At 41.5% G+C, this 18,736-nt stretch overlaps 1 protein-coding gene and 1 long non-coding RNA gene across 6 annotated transcripts in view; both read right to left on the reverse strand.

Moving 5' to 3' along the window:
* The window catches only part of LOC129839746 (SEC14-like protein 1), a 50,354-nt gene extending 41,910 nt beyond the window's left edge, over positions 1-8,444 (reverse strand). For 2 of the 4 annotated variants that reach the window (XM_055907361.1, XM_055907359.1), the window contains exons 1-2: positions 8,092-8,444; positions 2,643-2,732 (exon numbers count right to left, since the gene is read on the reverse strand). In XM_055907361.1, coding sequence (XP_055763336.1) covers positions 2,643-2,705 — 63 coding nt within the window. In that variant the 5' untranslated portion in view covers positions 2,706-2,732; positions 8,092-8,444. The remainder of the gene's footprint in view (positions 1-2,642; positions 2,733-8,091) is intronic. The other 2 variants (XM_055907362.1, XM_055907360.1) reach the window with 1 other exon arrangement.
* A 1,726-nt stretch (positions 8,445-10,170) lies between these two features.
* LOC129839405 (uncharacterized) lies at positions 10,171-16,643 on the reverse strand. 2 transcript variants are annotated; one of them, XR_008757016.1, is made up of 6 exons: positions 16,393-16,643; positions 14,612-16,301; positions 14,464-14,518; positions 13,383-13,446; positions 12,445-12,606; positions 10,171-10,575 (listed from the first exon to the last, which is right to left on the reverse strand). It is a non-coding gene; the product is annotated as an uncharacterized LOC129839405 (long non-coding RNA). The 2 variants fall into 2 exon arrangements; XR_008757015.1 differs by lacking the exon at positions 16,393-16,643 and having other exon boundaries at positions 14,464-14,614.
* Positions 16,644-18,736: the final 2,093 nt, after the last annotated feature.

The following is an 18,736-nucleotide window of genomic DNA, read 5'->3' on the forward strand; positions in this document are numbered from 1 at the left end:
TAATCTGAATATTCACAATAATATTCACAATAATCGCATTATTGTCTGCATGTAAACATACTCATTGAGAGAGCGAGCGAGCGAGCGAGCGAGACAGACGGCAGACTCTCCATCTATACTTCCAACTTTTGTACTGCACACATCCTCATCGGATCTGAGTGAGTGAGTACAACTCAAGCATACTGTAGGAGCAAGAATAGTGCAAGAATAGACACTCACTCACCAAAAGCCTGCACAGGTGCTGCATTTTTTTAACAGAGGAAACAGACCAGCAACCAATTCAGCAATGGTACTTCTGTTCAACATAACAGTTCCCATCATTTGCTATTATATTAAAAGGGTTGGTGCAGCGACATAGCTGTCCGTGGTTCTCTATAGCCTGAGATGGTGTGGGGGTTTGAGTTGTCTACATGGACTGAAAGTGATTTGTGCATCCTGGACTGGACAATTCTTTGGTGGTCTGCTTGGTACGTTACACAAATGACCAGTCAAGATGACCAGTCGAAGACCATCACAGTATTATGACTGCTAGTGCATGTTAGACCCAAGCAGCTAGATGTACGCCACAGTGCAACACAACCACACATCATGTGGCACACATGTTCAATATGAAGCCAAGGTTGCCCTCATATACTTTACCAACCCTTCCCTTAAGGTGGTCCTGGGGACCTACAGTTGAAGTCAGAAGTTTACATACACCTTAGCCAAATACATTTAAACTCAGTTTTTCACAAATTCCTGACATTTAATTAAAGTACAAATTCCCTGTCTTAGGTCAGTTAGGATCACCACTTTATTTTAAGAATGTGAAATGTCAGAATAACAGCAGAGAGAATGATTTATTTCAGCTTTTATTTCTTTCATCACATTCCCAGTGGGTCAGAAGTTTACATACACTCAATTAGTATTTGGTTGCATTGCCTTTAAATTGTTTACCTTGGGTCAAATGTTTTAGGTAGCCTTCAACAAGCTTCCCACAATAAGTTGGGTGAATTTTGGCCCATTCCTCCTGACAGAGCTGGTGTAACTGAGTCAGGTTTTTAGGCCTTGCTCGCACACTTTTTTTTCCAGTTCTGCCCACAATTTTTTATAGGATAGAGGTCAAGGTTTTGTGATGGCCACTCCAATACCTTGACGTTGTTGTCCTTAAGCCATTTTGCCACAACTTTTGAAGTTTGCTTGGGGTCATTGTCCATTTGGAAGACCCATTTGCGACCAAGCTTTAACTTCCTGACTGATGTCTTGAGATGTTACTTCAATATATCTACAATTTTCCTGCCTCATGATGCCATCTATTTTGTGAAGTGCACCAGTCCCTCCTGCAGCAAAGCATTCCCACAATATGATGCTGCCACCCCCGTGCTTCACAGTTGGGATGGTGTTCTTCGACTTGCTAGCCTCCCCCTTTTTCCTCCAAACATAACAATGGTCATTATGGCCAAACAGTTCTATTTTTGTTTCATCAGACCAGGGGATATTTCTCCAAAAACTTCAATGTCCCCATTTGTCCCCATGTGCATTTGCAAACCGTAGTCTGGCTTTTTATGGCGGTTCTGGATCAGTGGCTTCTTACTTGCTGGGCGGCCTTTCAGGTTATGCCGATATAGGACTCGTTTTACCGTGGATATAGATACTTTTGTACCCGTTCCTCCAGCATATACACAAGGTCCTTTGCTGTTGTTCTGGAATTGATTTGCACTTTTTGCACCAAAGTACGTTCATCTCTAGGAGACAGAACGAGTCTCTTTCCTGAGCGGTATGATGGCTGCGTGGTCCCATGGTGTTAATACTTGCGTACCATTGTTTGTACAGATGAACGTGGTACCTTCAGGCGTTTGGAAATTGCTCTCAAGGATGAACCAGACTTGGCTGATTTCTATTGATTTTCCCATGATGTCAAGCAAAGAGGCACTGAGTTTGAAGGTAGGCCTTAAAATACATCCACAGGTACACCTTCAATTGACTCAAATTATGTCAATTAGCCTATCAGAAGCTTCTAAAGCCATTTTCTGGAATTTTCCAAGCTGTTTAAAGGCACAGTCAACTTAGTGTAGGTAAACTTCTGACCCACTGGAATTGTGATATTATAAGTGAAATAATCTGTCTGTAAACAATTGTTGGAAAAATTACTTGTGTCATGCACAAAGTAGATGTCCTAACCGACTTGCCAATACTATAGTTTAACAAGAAATTTGTGGCGTGGTTGAAAAACGAGTTTTAATGACTCCAACCTAAGTGTATGTAGACTTCCAACTTCAGCTGTATGTAAATGTGATATATATATATATATATTTTAATATACATTTGCAAACATTTCTAAAAAAACGTTTTTTTTTGCTTTGTCATTATGGGATATTGTGTGTAGATTGATGAGGGAGAATAAACATTTTAGAACAACTGTATTCATTACCATTACATAACCCAACCACTACTGCCTGGGTATTTGTTAGACCTAGGCTACATCTCATACAACCATGTTGTCAAGTTCAAGTCAATCATATGAAGGAGAAGGTTGTCCTAACATCGTTACCCACCACTTCCTAGAGGTGGTCTTGGGGACCATTGCATAACCACTACAATACCTCTAATATTCATGTGAAGTGTTAATGGAGTTCAAGAGTCTAGGGCAGAGTATCACTTACCTCCATCACCAGCTCAAAGGGATGCTTGTACACCCTGATGGGTGACTGATACTTCTGCACCATGGTGGGAACGACTGTGGTGCCAACGACCTAAGAGAAAACAATCGGATATTAGAGCTTAATAATAACCATCATCACAGAATCGTCTTGGTGAGAGAAGACAATGGGCCAGACTGCATTAGACTGGGAGCGTAACACACAAAGAAAATAGTGCTTAAGGTGGTAAAATGCCAGTATCATTCTCAATGGCCCCGCTGGAGGCATCTGACATGTCATTAAGTAAGCCAGGTTTGTGTGTTTGTGTGTGTGTGTGTGTGTGTGTGTGTAGCAGCTGGCGGGGAGCCCGGAGTACTTGGCAGTTTGTCTGCAGTGATAGCCTGCAGGAAGGCACTCTGCTCTGCCGTGGGTGAGGAAGCGCGTCTCATTGAACTGATCAATGAAGGCAACGTTTCACACCATACATCACACATTCAGGAACTGAACTGCATAGCGAACAGAAATTGAGATAGACATGGCCAAATACTGGAAAGTCAGGGATTGCCAAGTGCCAACTAGTCCCCACATGACTGATAAACTACTCAGGTAGATCTACAATGATGCGTATGTAAATGTTATGTGGAGCTAGCGGTAGAGCTGAAAGCTTGGGAGCAATTAATACTGCACTACAGCCTATGTAAACGCATGAACGGGTGGTTGGCCGCAGAGAATTGATGAATTAATGCGTTCTCTGTGATGTAAATGTAAGCAGTGCATTCCAAGAACTTAGTGGTGGTAACCAGAGTGCAGACATTGGCAAATACAGTAGGACTAGGCTACAGTCCTGATAGAGCCAACATATATTGACCCTGAAACCGTTGCATGCTATTTGGAGGTTGGGGAGGGATTTGTCAAAATGTGTATTTTTCCATATATAGAGACACACCCTATGTGTTTTAATAAAACCAACTATTGATGCATTGAGCTTGTCTGATGCCTTAAGCACACGGTTTGATGAAATAAGACAAATGACTCAAGGAGCCAGAGATCAAGATAACAACAAACTTAACCCGACCATTCTCCTCCCACCTCTACTGGCTTTCGCAGATTCTGCCATTACTCTCCTGAAGTTGGCTGTAATAGGTTGCCGACTCCACGTGTAACCTTTCTCATGCGGAATGCCAATTTATCTTACCATTTCTACCGATCTGCGTGCCAGTTATAGTTTTCATGTGCATATTTTCGTGAAACTGTTAAAACTCATTTATAATAACGCCTTTGTATATCAAAATCATTGTCATGTGGTTATTCAAAATTATATCCAAATCTAAATGAAAAATTATACAATCCTAAAAAGTTACTTCTATTGCCATTACCAACTATGTAAAAATTTCCTATAAAGCCAACAAATAAAAACATTGTAGCCTGCAGGTAGAAAATATCCTGATAATAATAAATATACTATAAATCACAACGTCTGCAATGAACTTGAAACTTGGGATGCACGATAAAAAAAAAAAGGTAAACATATCGGAATCGGACGATATTACCTAAAAATGCCAACATTGGTATCGGCCCGATGTCTAGTTTAACGCCGATGTTAAAAACCCGATGTAAAAGCTACCGTGCATACCTATATAACGTAGGTATATGACATGATGACGCCATGTAAAATTTTGCACTACACGTGCAACACAGCATTCCTAACCTAGCCCACAATGTCTGCTGTGTGGATCGAGCAGTCAACAATTCGAGCAGTCATTTGAAAGAGTAAGAACATTTCAGCAAGACAACTTAAAAGGCGAAATCCATTAAAGCCTAGATAATGGCATTCAGTGCCCTTAACAATAAACCGTTCTCTGGGTGATGATGGCTTTCGCCGACTGGTCGAGCACCGGTACACACTACCAAGTGCGCAATTTTTCAGATGTTGCCCTACCGGAGTTACACAGTAATAGCGTCACACCTATTAGCTTCTTGCCATACATACTGTAATGAAACAGGCAGGGAGCAGGTCTCGAACCCTCGACCTTCTAGCCCGAAGTCCGGCGCGCTATCGACTGTGCCGCAAAAGCATGCTCAAGCGGCAGAGTCGATTTCCGCGCTTATAAACCCAGGGTCGTTACACTACTCCCTCCTTTCAAAGAGCTCGTCCTCGCGCTAGCTTGCAACTTTACGTCTTACAGGAACGCGCTCACCGGCCAAGCACACGCACTGTCGTGGATGCGAGGTCCGATCACTTCTGACACCAATGTAATGAAACAGGCAGGGAGCAGGTCTCGAACCCTCGACCTTCTAGCCCGAAGTCCGGCGCGCTATCGACTGTGCCGCAAAAGCATGCTCAAGCGGCAGAGTCGATTTCCGCGCTTATAAACCCAGGGTCGTTACAATACTATGGAACGCCGTTTGGGTCTTCGCGTGCCAAAAAAGATACAGTAGCACTGTCAAAGCTGTTCAAAAAAGTCTGTAAACAAGCAAACACCGGCCACGAACGATGCGTTTACAATACCACGTTGGTAATAAAGCATCATTTGTTTGACCGCAACTTCTGGGGTAGCTAGCTTTAGCTTGGTATCTAGCTAGCACTAATACAACCAGCCTGAAAACAATGACGAGTAGAAACTGCAGTCATTTTCATTATTCTTAGTAATGATTTCGGAATCCTTATGAGTAAGTATTAGCTAGGTTGCCACTTGTTCACCTATTGAAATTTAACTTCAGTTCATGAAAATACATAGCTAGCCAGCAACTTAACCCTGTTGCCCAAAGCCAACGTTATAAGCAGCCAGGTGGCTTCATCTGGCTAGTGAGGCTCGACCGGACAGGGTTGTGTGTTGTGAAGCTAGCCACAATAAGGATTAGGCACAAGTGGAATTTGCCTTCAAAAATAAAAGTATGTCATTGACAGTGATGCAAATGAATACAAATAGTAGAATTATGCCAAACTTATTTTGAAGGCTAACCGCAAAGTCCACTATTGTGGCTAATCCTTATTGTGGCTGACTTCACATAGATGGGTCTGACCACTGTTAATCAAAAAAATAACTGTCTTATAAATTAGGGTTATTTTAGATGACACCTAGCTATATAGTTAGCTAGCTAACTGAAACAGATTGTTGTTTTGCTATGTTTTTGGGGAAGAACATTGTTTGCATCCATGACCTAGCTAGCTTTATTTTTTTACTGTCTGTTTTTTTTAATGCACTGTAGGTGTGCGAGACAACTTTACCAGCATCATAGCATATGTATCGATGAATCGTTGTGACATATAAAATATGAGTGATAGAGTAATCAATGTGCAATAACTTCGTAAAAAAATAATGACCGCGTTAATGCGGCGTGCAGTCATATTCAGGTCCTGATTGGACTCCCAATCACGGCCGGATGCGATACAGCCTGGATTCAAACCAGGGACTGTTGTTAAGCCTCTTGCACTGAGATGCAGTGTCTTGGACCGCTGTGTCCATATGTGTTAACTATTTAACTGTACTAGAATGTTTAAAAGGCAGCTAAAATGTTAAATATCGGTATAATTTTCTTTGGCAAGGAAAATACCGGATATCGGCCAAAAATGTCATATAGGTGCATCACTACTTGAAACGTATCAACTATTAACTTGGTACATTGGATAAATTATTCTGGGCCTTCAGAGTTTCCTGTGCCAATGAACTCGGGACAGACACAGCTGTAGGCTATTTGCGCAACGGATAAGAAGTCATTAAGTAGGCCTATTTCATGATCAGAGCATGACATTTTTCCTCTTTCACGCCAAGTGGTTATCGAAAGGGAGAAAGCTGGAAAGATTTTTTATACAGGACCTCCCGCCCTAACATAACCGAGCCTTAATCTAGTAGAATTCACTCATCTTTTTTGACGTGTCTGACAACTAATAATCGGATAAATTGACAAGGTGTACCAAAATAAACTAATGGTGGGACTCAATCGCAACACATTCAGAGTGCCATTTTCAAAATGTCATACTATAACACTTCCTTTTACGCATACTATTTAGTACGCTAGTATAGGATTTGGACACAGACGTTATCTTGTACGGTTCACGGCTCATAGGGTCTTACAGGAGAAATGTAGGCCCTATAGTCTAAAAGGGGTCTAACATTGCCACTTTCATCATGATTTTGTCAAATGGTTTGTGATACAAATGTAAAAAGCATGTCAAACTTTCTTCCTCCCAAAGTTTATGTGGGAATTGCCAGACCAATCTGAGATACGTTAAATATTTCCGGCCTGTCCTGGCGTGGAATCGCCCTGTTGTCTAACAGCTATTGGGTAAGCCTGGGATGTGTTTATTAGGGGCACAACGAGCGCTTCTTATTGGACAGGTTCAGATTGTACTACCTCCCTGTTTCAGACCATTTTCTTACGCTTTGTGCCTACTGAACACAACCCAGATCTCAAAACAAAAATGACATTGTGAAATGTAAGTGTTGCTGTAAACCTGTACCGACAAGGACATGTAAAGACAGGCAGAGTACCTGCCCAGTCTTAGCACATGGCATACCTTACTTGTTCAGTGTTGTTGATTTATTTAACGTGCAGATACATGTTACTGAGCAGTAAGTGTTGCTTGACGTTTTCAGCAGCCGCGCAGCAAGGAAGGGACCTTGTGTGATAGGGGTGTTAAAACACTTGCTACACAGCACTACTTCTGGTAGGTCTGATCCATCCGGGGCGTTAGGTTCGGCTTGAGCCTCCAACGTTTAAGAAAGCATAAGCCACACGTAACGCACTGGACCAGAGCTATACTTCTGAGGGATATGGGGCATTTCAACTAAAACATCACACTAGCCTGGGTGTCAGTCCGTGTTTTTTAATTTTTAAAAAGGCATGACAATTTCATAGGAGTTGGCAAGAGAGCAGAAGACTGGCACCAAGGCTACATCTATTCTACTGTCTGTAAAAGCTCATCATATTCTACTAGTGGAACTAGTCTAAGCCTTTCCATTTAGCCAACTACAGGGGTTATTTAGGCTACTTAAAAACAGGTGAACAATTTTTACCGTCATGTTTTAAAGGGAGATGATATTTCCCTGTTGAACAAAAGATGTAAGTCAATGAGAAAAGAACAGGTGACTTTTCAGAAAGCAAACCACAATACAGGTTCTTTGTTCACTGTTATCCATTATGCCATAGCGATGACCAGAAGCACTGTAATACAGTACAAACAAGCTGTGCCAGTGCCACTCAAACACTTTATAGCTGAGCCCTTCAGAAATCCACAACACTCACTCAGTGAGTGACAGTCTCTCTCTCTCTCACACACGATATACTGTAGCTACAACATATAGAAGCCTATAACATGTTAAGTCGTTAAAAGCATAGTTCGGGTTATTTAGCCTACATTTGAGCTACATTAGCTGGTCATCACAGTACACAATCACTGCAGGCATGGGGCTTGCAGGTAATACGAATTCACACATGCATAACGTTAACTGAACAAATATAAATGACTCACCAATGAATTAACGGAATATCTTTAACAATTATCTGCTTCTTTCGATATATCTGTCTCGTATTGTTTAGTCTGAGCAGGGCACTCAAGTACCGTTATACTGTTAATCCATAGTTTTATTCGGTTCCTTTTTCGCCGGTCGGTGACGAACCAGTGCTGAACGTTAGCTAGCTGTTATGCTAGCCAGTTAGCCATCGACCTGATAGCGACAACAGCATTTTAAAAATGCATAGATAGCTAACACAGTGAAAAGATTCCAGATGCCGCTAGCAAGCTAAAAACAGCCAGCTGAGGGTTTGCGCCGTGAGGACCGGAGAATGAATGTATTTGAAAGCTCGAGTTTTCGCATTGACAGTTACGCCCCTCCCATTTGGTACCGACAGAGCTCAGCAGTGCCGCGGTGCGGTGCGCTCCGCTCATACAAAACAATTCCACTGCTTCTCCATCCTTTTCATATGCATTTACAATAATTGTTTTTATTATTTTTTTATTATCACTGACTATAAATCAGTTTCTAAATATTATGTTGGCCTATCAGGGAAATAATAGTTGAGTGATGGTACAGAATATTAGAGACGAGAGATGAGCTGCCATATGGTGCTTGAAAAGGAAATTTATGCTACCAGCTCAGCGGTCACAAGATTAATGTAAAATGTCCTTTATACTGTGATGAGACAGAGGATAAAGCTACGTCAGCTTCACTGCTCAGGGAACTGGGCACATGCAAATTTGAAAAAGTTGTCATGACCATGCATCAAATCATGATATTGGACAACAGGCCCATGTGACATTTGTAAATTGATCTCTTTCCTCATACTTCCGTTTGCAAAATGAGTGTAATTTACTGTGTGGATCCCCTAAAATCCATAATACATTCATAAGATAATATTTGACTAATTCTGCACTCAAATATAATCTAAATCCCCGAATCTTGCATAATTTATATGGAGGATTTATCCATTTAAAATACAGCATGACATGGCATGCACTTCACAACTCATGAGCAGAACTCAGTCTCTAGAATCCATTTACCGGATTTCAGCTTAGTTCTGCTAAAGTCCATGTGCACGTGCCAGTCTTTCAACAAAAAAGTGTGTGGCATAAGTGAGTTGGCAGTACAGTTCATCATAAGCATGAGTTGAAGGGTTCCCCAAAACTATTAAGTTATGCTTACTGTATAAGATACAATTGCATAAGGAATATGTTCAGTAGGCTGCATTGAGTCAACATTGGGAATTCAATCACCAGTATTACTGTACAACAAAATGAGTCAGGGGATACAAAGGATGAACCATTTGATAAGATCGTTTCAGGATTTCCATCTAACCTGAAAATGCATGATAAAAAAAATAATTACACTTTAGTAAACCGTTAATGACATTTTCAATACTGACCCCATTAGCCATGTAATAAGATCTGCTTCCACCATTGCAATGCTTTTATCAACATTCCATTTGATTAATTTAGGACATGGCACAGGGGGAACTGTTGCGTGTTACATGTGTAGTCTCACAATTACCCACTTCCCCTAGGGCAGGGCTTCCTGTTGAATAACCATTTGAGAACACCAAATCCCAGCAGGGATATTAAGAGGCATGAATCATTTGCGTTCATCCTCGATATGGAAACATTTCACATGGCCGTGGAATCATGCACATGTATTTATCTGCACAGAGTTCGGATATTAGATCTAAGTAGAACAACTTTAAGATAATCCTCTAAGATCCACACAGGGTAATGTCAGTCTAACCTCTCCATTCTGAGCACATAGGGATTTTAGGTAATATTTCATAACAGTGCCATCAATGACAAAGCTTTCTGGGCATAAGCAGCAGCCTTGGGACAAAGCTTATTCTTTGGGCCAAGGAATTACACACTAAGCATGCAAGACATTTGGCACAGATGGCTAGTGCTGATAGCATGGAGGCAATCACATTTCAAAGGCAAACTAGTAACATTCAGCCCCAAACCAAAGTCTACCGTCAAACCCACCAAGGTTAAAACTACAGTAGGTGGTGCAAATGTCTTCATTTGTTTTAATGTTTGCTGTATTAAAAAGGAATAGATTGACATGGATACAAATTTGTTTACTAGTTTTATTGATGAATCATGGACAAAAGGCAAAATTAGTTCTGACAACATGCCACATTAGTTTACGCCACTAAGAGAACAGTATATTCCAGAAATACATTCATACAAACGTGATATGGTCGTTACAGATCCCCTGCAAGGTCATTGCAATAACTTTCTGTCATGAACACATTTCTCATGCTTGTAGCGTTTGTTGCTTGCTACCTTCTCCTTGAGGAAGTGGATAATATCAAACTTCACTGAATCTTTGACAAATGGTTCTCTTGATGACAATACACCACTATAGATTACATTTAATCTATTTCTATGAATATACATCAGTCAAAACATCAACGGTTTGATTCTGCTCCTTCACTCCATCAGGACAAGCGTTGGAACCAGGAAGTGGTACGAAACCTAACACAAGAGAGAAAGTGCATCAACTGATGAGTCAGAACCCACTGGGCTGAAGAGGAGCACAGAGGGGTATCACCTCCTTGGGGGTTCAAACAGATGGGTTTGGAAACTTTTTCTCCAACAATTCTGAAAATAGATGCTTTTTATGAGTTCTATCACAAACGGTCATAAACAAAAAGCTCCCGGCTGCTATACAATCAACGCCACATTGACATTAGGCTTACCTGACAAAAATATGATTATTTGTCTCAATTGGGTAGCCATTGTTTTGCAAACTGTTCTGCAGCAAACATTACTTTCTTGATTAATGCATAATTCAACTCAAATTTGTTATCCCCCCAACCATCATTTTTCATTGTTTGTCAAAATATATTTGTAATAAGCATATTGAGTGTAACATTTAAACAAAAAAAATTCAGAATACATTTTATGGGACCCCGTTAGTTGTGTATTAACCATTATATTGACAAAAATCAATTATACACCAAGGGCATGGGGAAGTGTAGCAGAGGAGAAAAGGCCCATTTGAAAGCTATACAAATAAATTACACTTAATTTTTTAGTAGCTCTCATGCTAGAAAAGGTTGGACCCCTACTTTATAACATAGCATTGTTAGCATCGTTACTCGTTACGGATTGGCTTGAAGTGCATTCTAGAGCGTGCATTATTTCTCTATAACGCACGATACATCAGCACGGTAGAATTCAGTGGCTCGAGTTCATTCTTCCATGTTCTATGTTTGAACTGCTTTTGAAAGTAAAAGACTCATTTAAAACATTGGCATTGTTGAATTACATTTTCATAATAGCAAAATAGGACTGCTGGGTTGGTCAGAGATACTTGAGGAGAAGTGGAAATTCCATTGGAATCGTATTAACGCCCATTGTGTAAGTTGCCCATGTGTCGTCAATGAGCCGTGCGGTGCTTTCTGGGACAAGGAAAGCTCTCCTTCAAGGAGTCAATGTGGATGAAAACATTAGCATGAATTTCATCAACAAGTACAACATTACACATTTTTCTTTTGATATTAACTTGTTCTCAGTGACATTACGTACTGTTGAGAAATTGTCAGGTTTCTCAACTCAGACCCTGACGTTGAGAAGGGATTGCATGACGACTAGCATAACCGTGGGATGCTGCATGACAATGTGAACGCGATTGGGTGACAATCTGCTGACCGAGGCGTTATAAGTTCCTCCATTGCCCAATGGAGTCCCATCTCTAAATAAGTCTGTTTGGTTTTTAAGGCAACTACTGTAGCTATCAATTAAACTGGCTGGCTACTTAAGTGGATTTGGAACACATTTCTCCTGGTAAATGTGTCAAATTATAGACATGGTACAAAAGTGATAACCAATGCAGGGGTTCTGTGTGTCCTCCGCCAGAGCGTCGTAGAACATGCCTTCCACAGAACACATAGCCAATTGATTATCCCTTATGTAATTGACAAATCTTTACGCAAGATGTTGAAAATGGTGGGTGTAGCCTACAAAGCATGACACATGCAATGAGGAAAGGAGGAGTTGCACAATACACCAACAGCATTTAACCACCATAAAATATATAAGGAAGGGATACATCTGTTTTCTAAAGACATTTGTGTGCAGTATCATACAAGAGCATCAACCAGCTGTATACATGCTCACACCTGCAACTGCCCGGGAAGGCTTCACAGAACCCCCTGTTATAGTCTAGGTCCAACAAGGCACGCTGCAGCATACGACCAAACTGCAGCACCTGCCCAAGACCAGATTATCAAAAGCATGCACGTCCAGAATGACACGCCATTCCCTATATAGTTCACTGCATCAAATAGGGAGTCATTTGGGACAGATGCACTATAGGCCAAGCCAATATAGCCTACTTACCAGGTAGGCTATTACAGCAGAGGTGAGAGGGATCTATTTCTAACAGAAACTGTCAATATGTTTCTATGCTTTCCCCTTCATTGTCGTCATGCATCTGGTCTCAATAGACACCCCATCATGTGAGTTCATCAAGGACATCTGACACGATGAGATGCCGACCCACTACAGGTGAGAAACAGAAGACAAGTTTTTAGTACAGTAGTTTGCTAATCTGATAAACATTGGTTTCATATGTCAGACAGTTCAACTTATAAGACAATATTTGATCGGTCCCTCATGAGTTAATTGATCTTATCCTAGCGTGCCCTCTACTGGACAACATTATCATTACCACCAACAGGGAAATCTTTGTCACTAGACCACGTGTCAAACTCATTCCGTTGAGGCACAAGTGTCTGCGGGTTTTCGCGCCGCTCTTGTACTTGCGTGATCATTTCAGCTCATTGATTAGTTTTAAACTCCAGTCACCTGGTTGTTTAGGTCTTTATTACACACTAATTGAAAGGCAACAAAGAGGCAGCATACACTCAGCCCTCCATGGAATCAGTTTGACACCCCTGTATTAGACTACTAAACCTGTATATTCTTCTACAGTACCCCTCTCCCACTGAAGTCAGTTGGCGAAAGCCAATCTAGTTTAATTGAAAATACATCTACAGCAGCATCTCAACACAAAAAGAAGGGACACTTATGTTATCAAAAGACAGAGTTTGTGTGCAGTATCATACATGAACATCAACCAGCTGTATACATGCTCACACCTGCAACTGCCAGGGAAGGCTTCACAGAACCCCCTGTTAGTCTAGGTCCAACAAGGCACGCTGCAGCATACAACCACTACACTGCAGCACCTGCCCAAGACCAGATTATCAAAAGCATGCACATTCAAAAGCAAAGGTGAGGGATCCATGATCTTGGCACCACAAATATTTCTGCACCTTTATTGTCAGCATGCATCTCTTGACTTCAAGGACACTTGACTCATTGAGATATGCTGAACCCCTACAGATGGAGAAACATAGGAGATTAGTGTTTTAGTGGAGCAGTTTATTGTTGAGATGATAAACATTGGTTTCATATATTAGACAGAATATTTTCAGACCCTCATGAGTGTATTGATCTCATACTAGCAATGCACTCCCTCTACTGGACAACGTGTATCATTACCACCAACAGGGAAATCTTTATGGCAGTAGACTACTAGCTAAACCTATACTATTTTCTATAGTACCCCTTTGCCACTGAAGTTAGATAGCTGGCTAGTGAAAACGAATCTAGTTGAATAGTAAATGCATTACATAATTTTAGATTAACACAAAACAATTGAGGGATTGAGGGAAGGGACAACTTATGTTTTCTAATAGACAAAAGTATGTGTGCAGTATCATGAGCGTCAAACTGCTGTATACATGCTCACAACTACAACTGCCAGGCTTCACAAAACCCACTGCTTTAGTATACGGGTAACCGCCAAAATAAAGGAAACACTTGAGTGAATGAAGGATACAACGTGTATTGAAAGCTTCCGCAGGTGTGGTTTCTGAATTCGTCAAGCAATTAACATCCGATAATGCTTTGGGTCATTTATAAAAATGCCAAGTGGTCTATTATTTTCACTACCATGACTAGAAGAAATTTGCATCTTTGAAATAAGGGTCTCAAAGGATTATAGGTGGTTTAAAGTGTACGTCATTCACCAGATTTTAACACGCTGCAGCCATTGATGGCTACACTACATCACCTGCCCAAAATCAGATGTAGCTACCACTACACCGTGATTGCCAAATGGCACCCTATTTCCTAAGTGCCCTGGTCAAAATAGGAAATACGGTGACATTTGGGACGGATACACATGTTATAAATCCAACAGTTATCAGAAACAAGTACCCCTATTTATTTATTTTACAAAATGGGACCCCGTCACTTGTTTGGCCTGGTTGGACGTTTTACAGACCTAGCTAAGTTAGCTAGTTAACGTTAGCTTTTGGCCAGGCAGGTTAGCAAGGACACATTTCTTACCATGTGTTCTTCAATGTGTTTCGGTCATTTCCATCCATTCGAATCATCTCCTTACCTCAATACATAAAATGTAAGGTTTTAACAAATGTTAAAAAGGAGCTCCACTTTGCTAGCTTGCTGCCTCAGACTAGGACAAAAAAATACTTACTTTGGATTGCTTTGGCGGATCGCATCCAATTTAAGCTGCATACACTGCCACCTACTGTACTGGAGTGAGACCATTCACGACCTACCTATACTGGACAAAAATATAAACGAACATGTAAAGTGTTGGTCCCATCTTTCATGAACTGAAATAAAATATATCAGAAATGTTCGACACGCACCAAAAGCTTATTTCGCTCAAATTTTGTACTCCAATTTGTTTACATCCCTGTAAGTGAGCATTTATCCTTTGCCAAATTAACGCATCCACTTGACAGGTGTGGCATATCAAGAAGCTGATTAAACAGCATGATCATTACACAGGTGCACCTTGTGCTGCAGACAATAAAAGGCCACTCTAGAATGTGCAATTTCGTCAAACAACACAATGCCACAGATGTCTCAAGTTGAGGGAGCATGCAATTGGCATGCTGACTACAGGAATGTCTACCAGAGCTGTTGCCAGAGAATTGAATATTAATAATGTTAGAGAATTTTGCAGTACGTCCAACCGGCCTCACAACTGCAGTTCACGTGTAACCACGCCAGCCCAGGACCTCCTCATCCAGCTTCTTCACCTGCGGGATTGTCTGAGACCAGCCACCCGGACAGCTGATGAAACTGAGGAGTATTTCTGTTTATCATAAAGCCCTTTTGTGGGGGAAAACTAATTCTGATTAGCTGGGCCTGGCTCCCCAGTGGGTGGGCCTATTCCCTCCCAAGCCCACCCATGGCTGCACCCCTGCCCAGTCATATGAAACCAATAGATTAGGGCCTAATGCATTTATTTAAATTGACTGATTTCCTTATAATCACATTTTATTGGTCACGTACACGTGTTTAGCAGATGTTATTGTGGGGGTAGCGAAATGCTTGTGTAACTCTGTTTCTATTTTTGTTAAGTATACATTCAATTCTTTGTGATAGAGTCCTATAACATTTGGGAAAATGAACAATTACCCTGCAAACTATTAGCCTTCTCTTTAAAAAATTAAATAAAAATAACACCACCCCGGTATTTAACCTATCTAATCCTACTCCAGACCAACGGTCCGGGGGGGGGCAGAACTCTACCACTCAACACCCCCTGCAACTGTTCTGCAGGAAAATCCTTGCAATCCAAGTCCTCTGCCACTCTCTTCACTGATTCAGCTTACAACACTTTCTGTACTACTCTGACCCTAGCAACCTCAACCTGACTTTCTCTCACCGGACACCTCCGATCTTCAGCCACATGGGCACCCCCACAACTAACACACACACATTTCTCTACCAAAACTACACATTCCTTCGTCTCATGCCCTCCTGCACACTTCTCACATCTAGGACTCTCCCTCCTACATACTGCTGCAACATGACCATAAGCCTGACACCTAAAACACCTAAGTATTTTAGGAACAAACACTCTCATGGGATAACTTACACTCCCTACTTAACCTTATCTGGCAAAGACTCTACATCAAAACTCAACAGAAAAGACGTCTTCTCTGTTTCCCCACGCTCTCCACCGGATCTGCGTTTCACCAAACGACGAGTCACACAGAGACCGGGATTCTTCACTTTCATTTGATTTTCTTCAACATTTAATGCCACCCCAGTTATCACTCCTTACAACCGTGCCCTGCTCCCAACAGCAAAGCAAGTCACATTTCTTGTCCCTATTCGCGTGATCCAGAGCGTCCGCTCCCTCTGGGCTGAAGAAACACAATAAATCATCATTAGTCCACTCCTAGTTACAGTACTTAGCAACTCAACAGTCTCCAACCTCTTCTCCACCCAACCTACCATCACATTTGGATCAGCCAAAATGCAAGGATCCATTCTCTCCACATATCTTAATTCCACTGGGCCATAATCATCCTTTACATCCTCGGACCGAGGCCCTTCCACGGTGGTTCTCACTGCAGGAACTTCATCTATACTCTCGCCAGGGTTCCATTTCTGAGCTACGGGAACACTTTTCCCTCTTTTTGCACTTAACGCCAACCTTCCTCGCCACACTGCTTCCCTTTACTTCTTCTCAACAGTCATAACTGCACCTACCACCACATCGAATTAATCTTCACTCTCGTCACTCTCCATTTCCTCAAGTTCTTCGAAAAGTTCCATCATTCCATATTCCGTCATAATCATTTCCACTGTTCTTTTTTCTTGTCCATAATCTTCTCCTTCACCAGATCTTTCAGAAGACCTGTGTAATCCCCCACTCCATGTTTAGGACAAAATACATCTTCTTCAGTGGGGTTTATCAGTTGTTGGCATCCAGCGTTATGGTGCATTACCGCCACCTAGTGTACTGGAATGTCGGCCAGAGCCAGGGAGAAACTAAATCCTACTGTACCTGCCAGCCCCGTTGCTCTTAAAAAAGAGAACAAACTATTTGAGACTAAATCTAATGACGTTCTACTCAATATATTTGGGAAACTAATTTCCTGTATCCCCTTTTCCCTCATGCTAGAGGGGAAAGGGGATACTCTCTCTCTCTCTTTCCCTTTGAGAGCCACCTCTCTTTCCCACTGACCACACTGTAGCAATGCATTCTCAATGGCTTCTGTTTCCTGGCAATAATCACACTTTCCTGTTGGATGCTTTCCGATCACATTTAAACTCTTATTCAACCGGCTGCGTCCCACACTTAATCTTGTAAAAAATAACCTCTCTTCTGTCTCTTCCTGCCATCCTCCCCTTCCCGACGTTCCTCTGTACTTGAAATAAATGCCTGCCCTTAGTATCACTATTCCACTGCTCCTGCCATCTTTGCACCACCACTGTCCATATCAGGCTTTTTGCCTTTGCCTTGCTCATTGAAACTACTTTTCCTGAGTCAGTGTCAGAGCTTCCATACCTGCAGAAATGTAGAAACATTTTGTTATTGTGGATAAAAATACATCATCATGATCCTACAATACAAGCCCATTGTGCCTCCTAGTGATTGCAGAGTATATCAATGGATCTGGTATTAATACTTCTGGAAGTAATCATCTCCATATTTACATTATAATCTATAGTCAGTGATTTCATTATACTGTAGTCAGTGTTAAATCAGTCTTACCAGACAGAGTGAGTAGCAGGGTTGTGATAGAAGCGGTAGAGAAGAACATGGTGATCTCTTCTGTTGGAACCAGAGGTGATATCAGAGAAAGAGATGTCTTCACACACTTCTGTCTTCACTTCAGTGCAGCTCTGAAACTCCCAACGCCTCCTATAAAGAGCAGCTTACTGTACTGAAACCGTCAGCCAGCCCCAACCCCCCTTCAATAACCAGCCACCCATACACACTTCATCTACTATTTTCATAGTCAATGGACAGTTTAGCAATTATATTTTTTGTAGCTTTTGAGTTAAATAAGAACTTTATGATTTTTCATTATGAAAAGGGGCATGAATTGTGATATCATTAAAAGGCCTGGAACGTCCTCTCAATGGTACAACAGGCCCTAAACCGTGTCATGTATGGCCTTAGAGACAAAATAAAAACTAATGTCCATTAGAAAGCACAAAAATGAATTGTTAGGTCTCAGGACACCGTGACTTTTTCTAAATTTTGTCACGTTACAGCCTTATTCTAAAATTAATTAAATTGTTTTTTTCACTCATCAATCTACACAAAATACCCCAAAATACCCCATAATGACAAAGCAGAAACAGGTTTGCTAATAAAACATTTCATAAAACATTTGCATAAGTATTCAGACCCTTTACTCAGTACTTTGTTGAAGCACCTCTGGCAGCGATTACAGCATCGAGTCTTCTTGAGTATGACGCCACAAGATTGGCAAACCTGTAGTTGAAGAGTTTCTCCCATTCATCTCTGCAGATCCTCTCAAGCTGTCAGGTTGCTGCACAGCTTTTTTCAGGTCTCTACAGAGATGTTCGGTCGGGTTCAAGTCCAGGCTCTGGCTGGGCCACTCAAGGTCATTCAGAGACTTGTCCCAATGTCACTCCTGCGTTGTCTTGGCTGTGTGCTTAGGGTCGTTGTCCTGTTGGAAGGGGAACCTTCGCCCCAGTCTGAGGTCCTGAGGATTCTGAAGTAGGTTTTCATCAAGGATCTCTCTGTAGTTTGCTCCGTTCATCTTTGCCTTGATCCTGACCAGTCTCCCAGTGTCTGCCGCTGAAAAACATTGCCACA

Source organism: Salvelinus fontinalis, chromosome 40 (assembly GCF_029448725.1).
Source record: "Salvelinus fontinalis isolate EN_2023a chromosome 40, ASM2944872v1, whole genome shotgun sequence".
In the NCBI taxonomy this organism is placed as follows: domain Eukaryota; kingdom Metazoa; phylum Chordata; class Actinopteri; order Salmoniformes; family Salmonidae; genus Salvelinus; species Salvelinus fontinalis.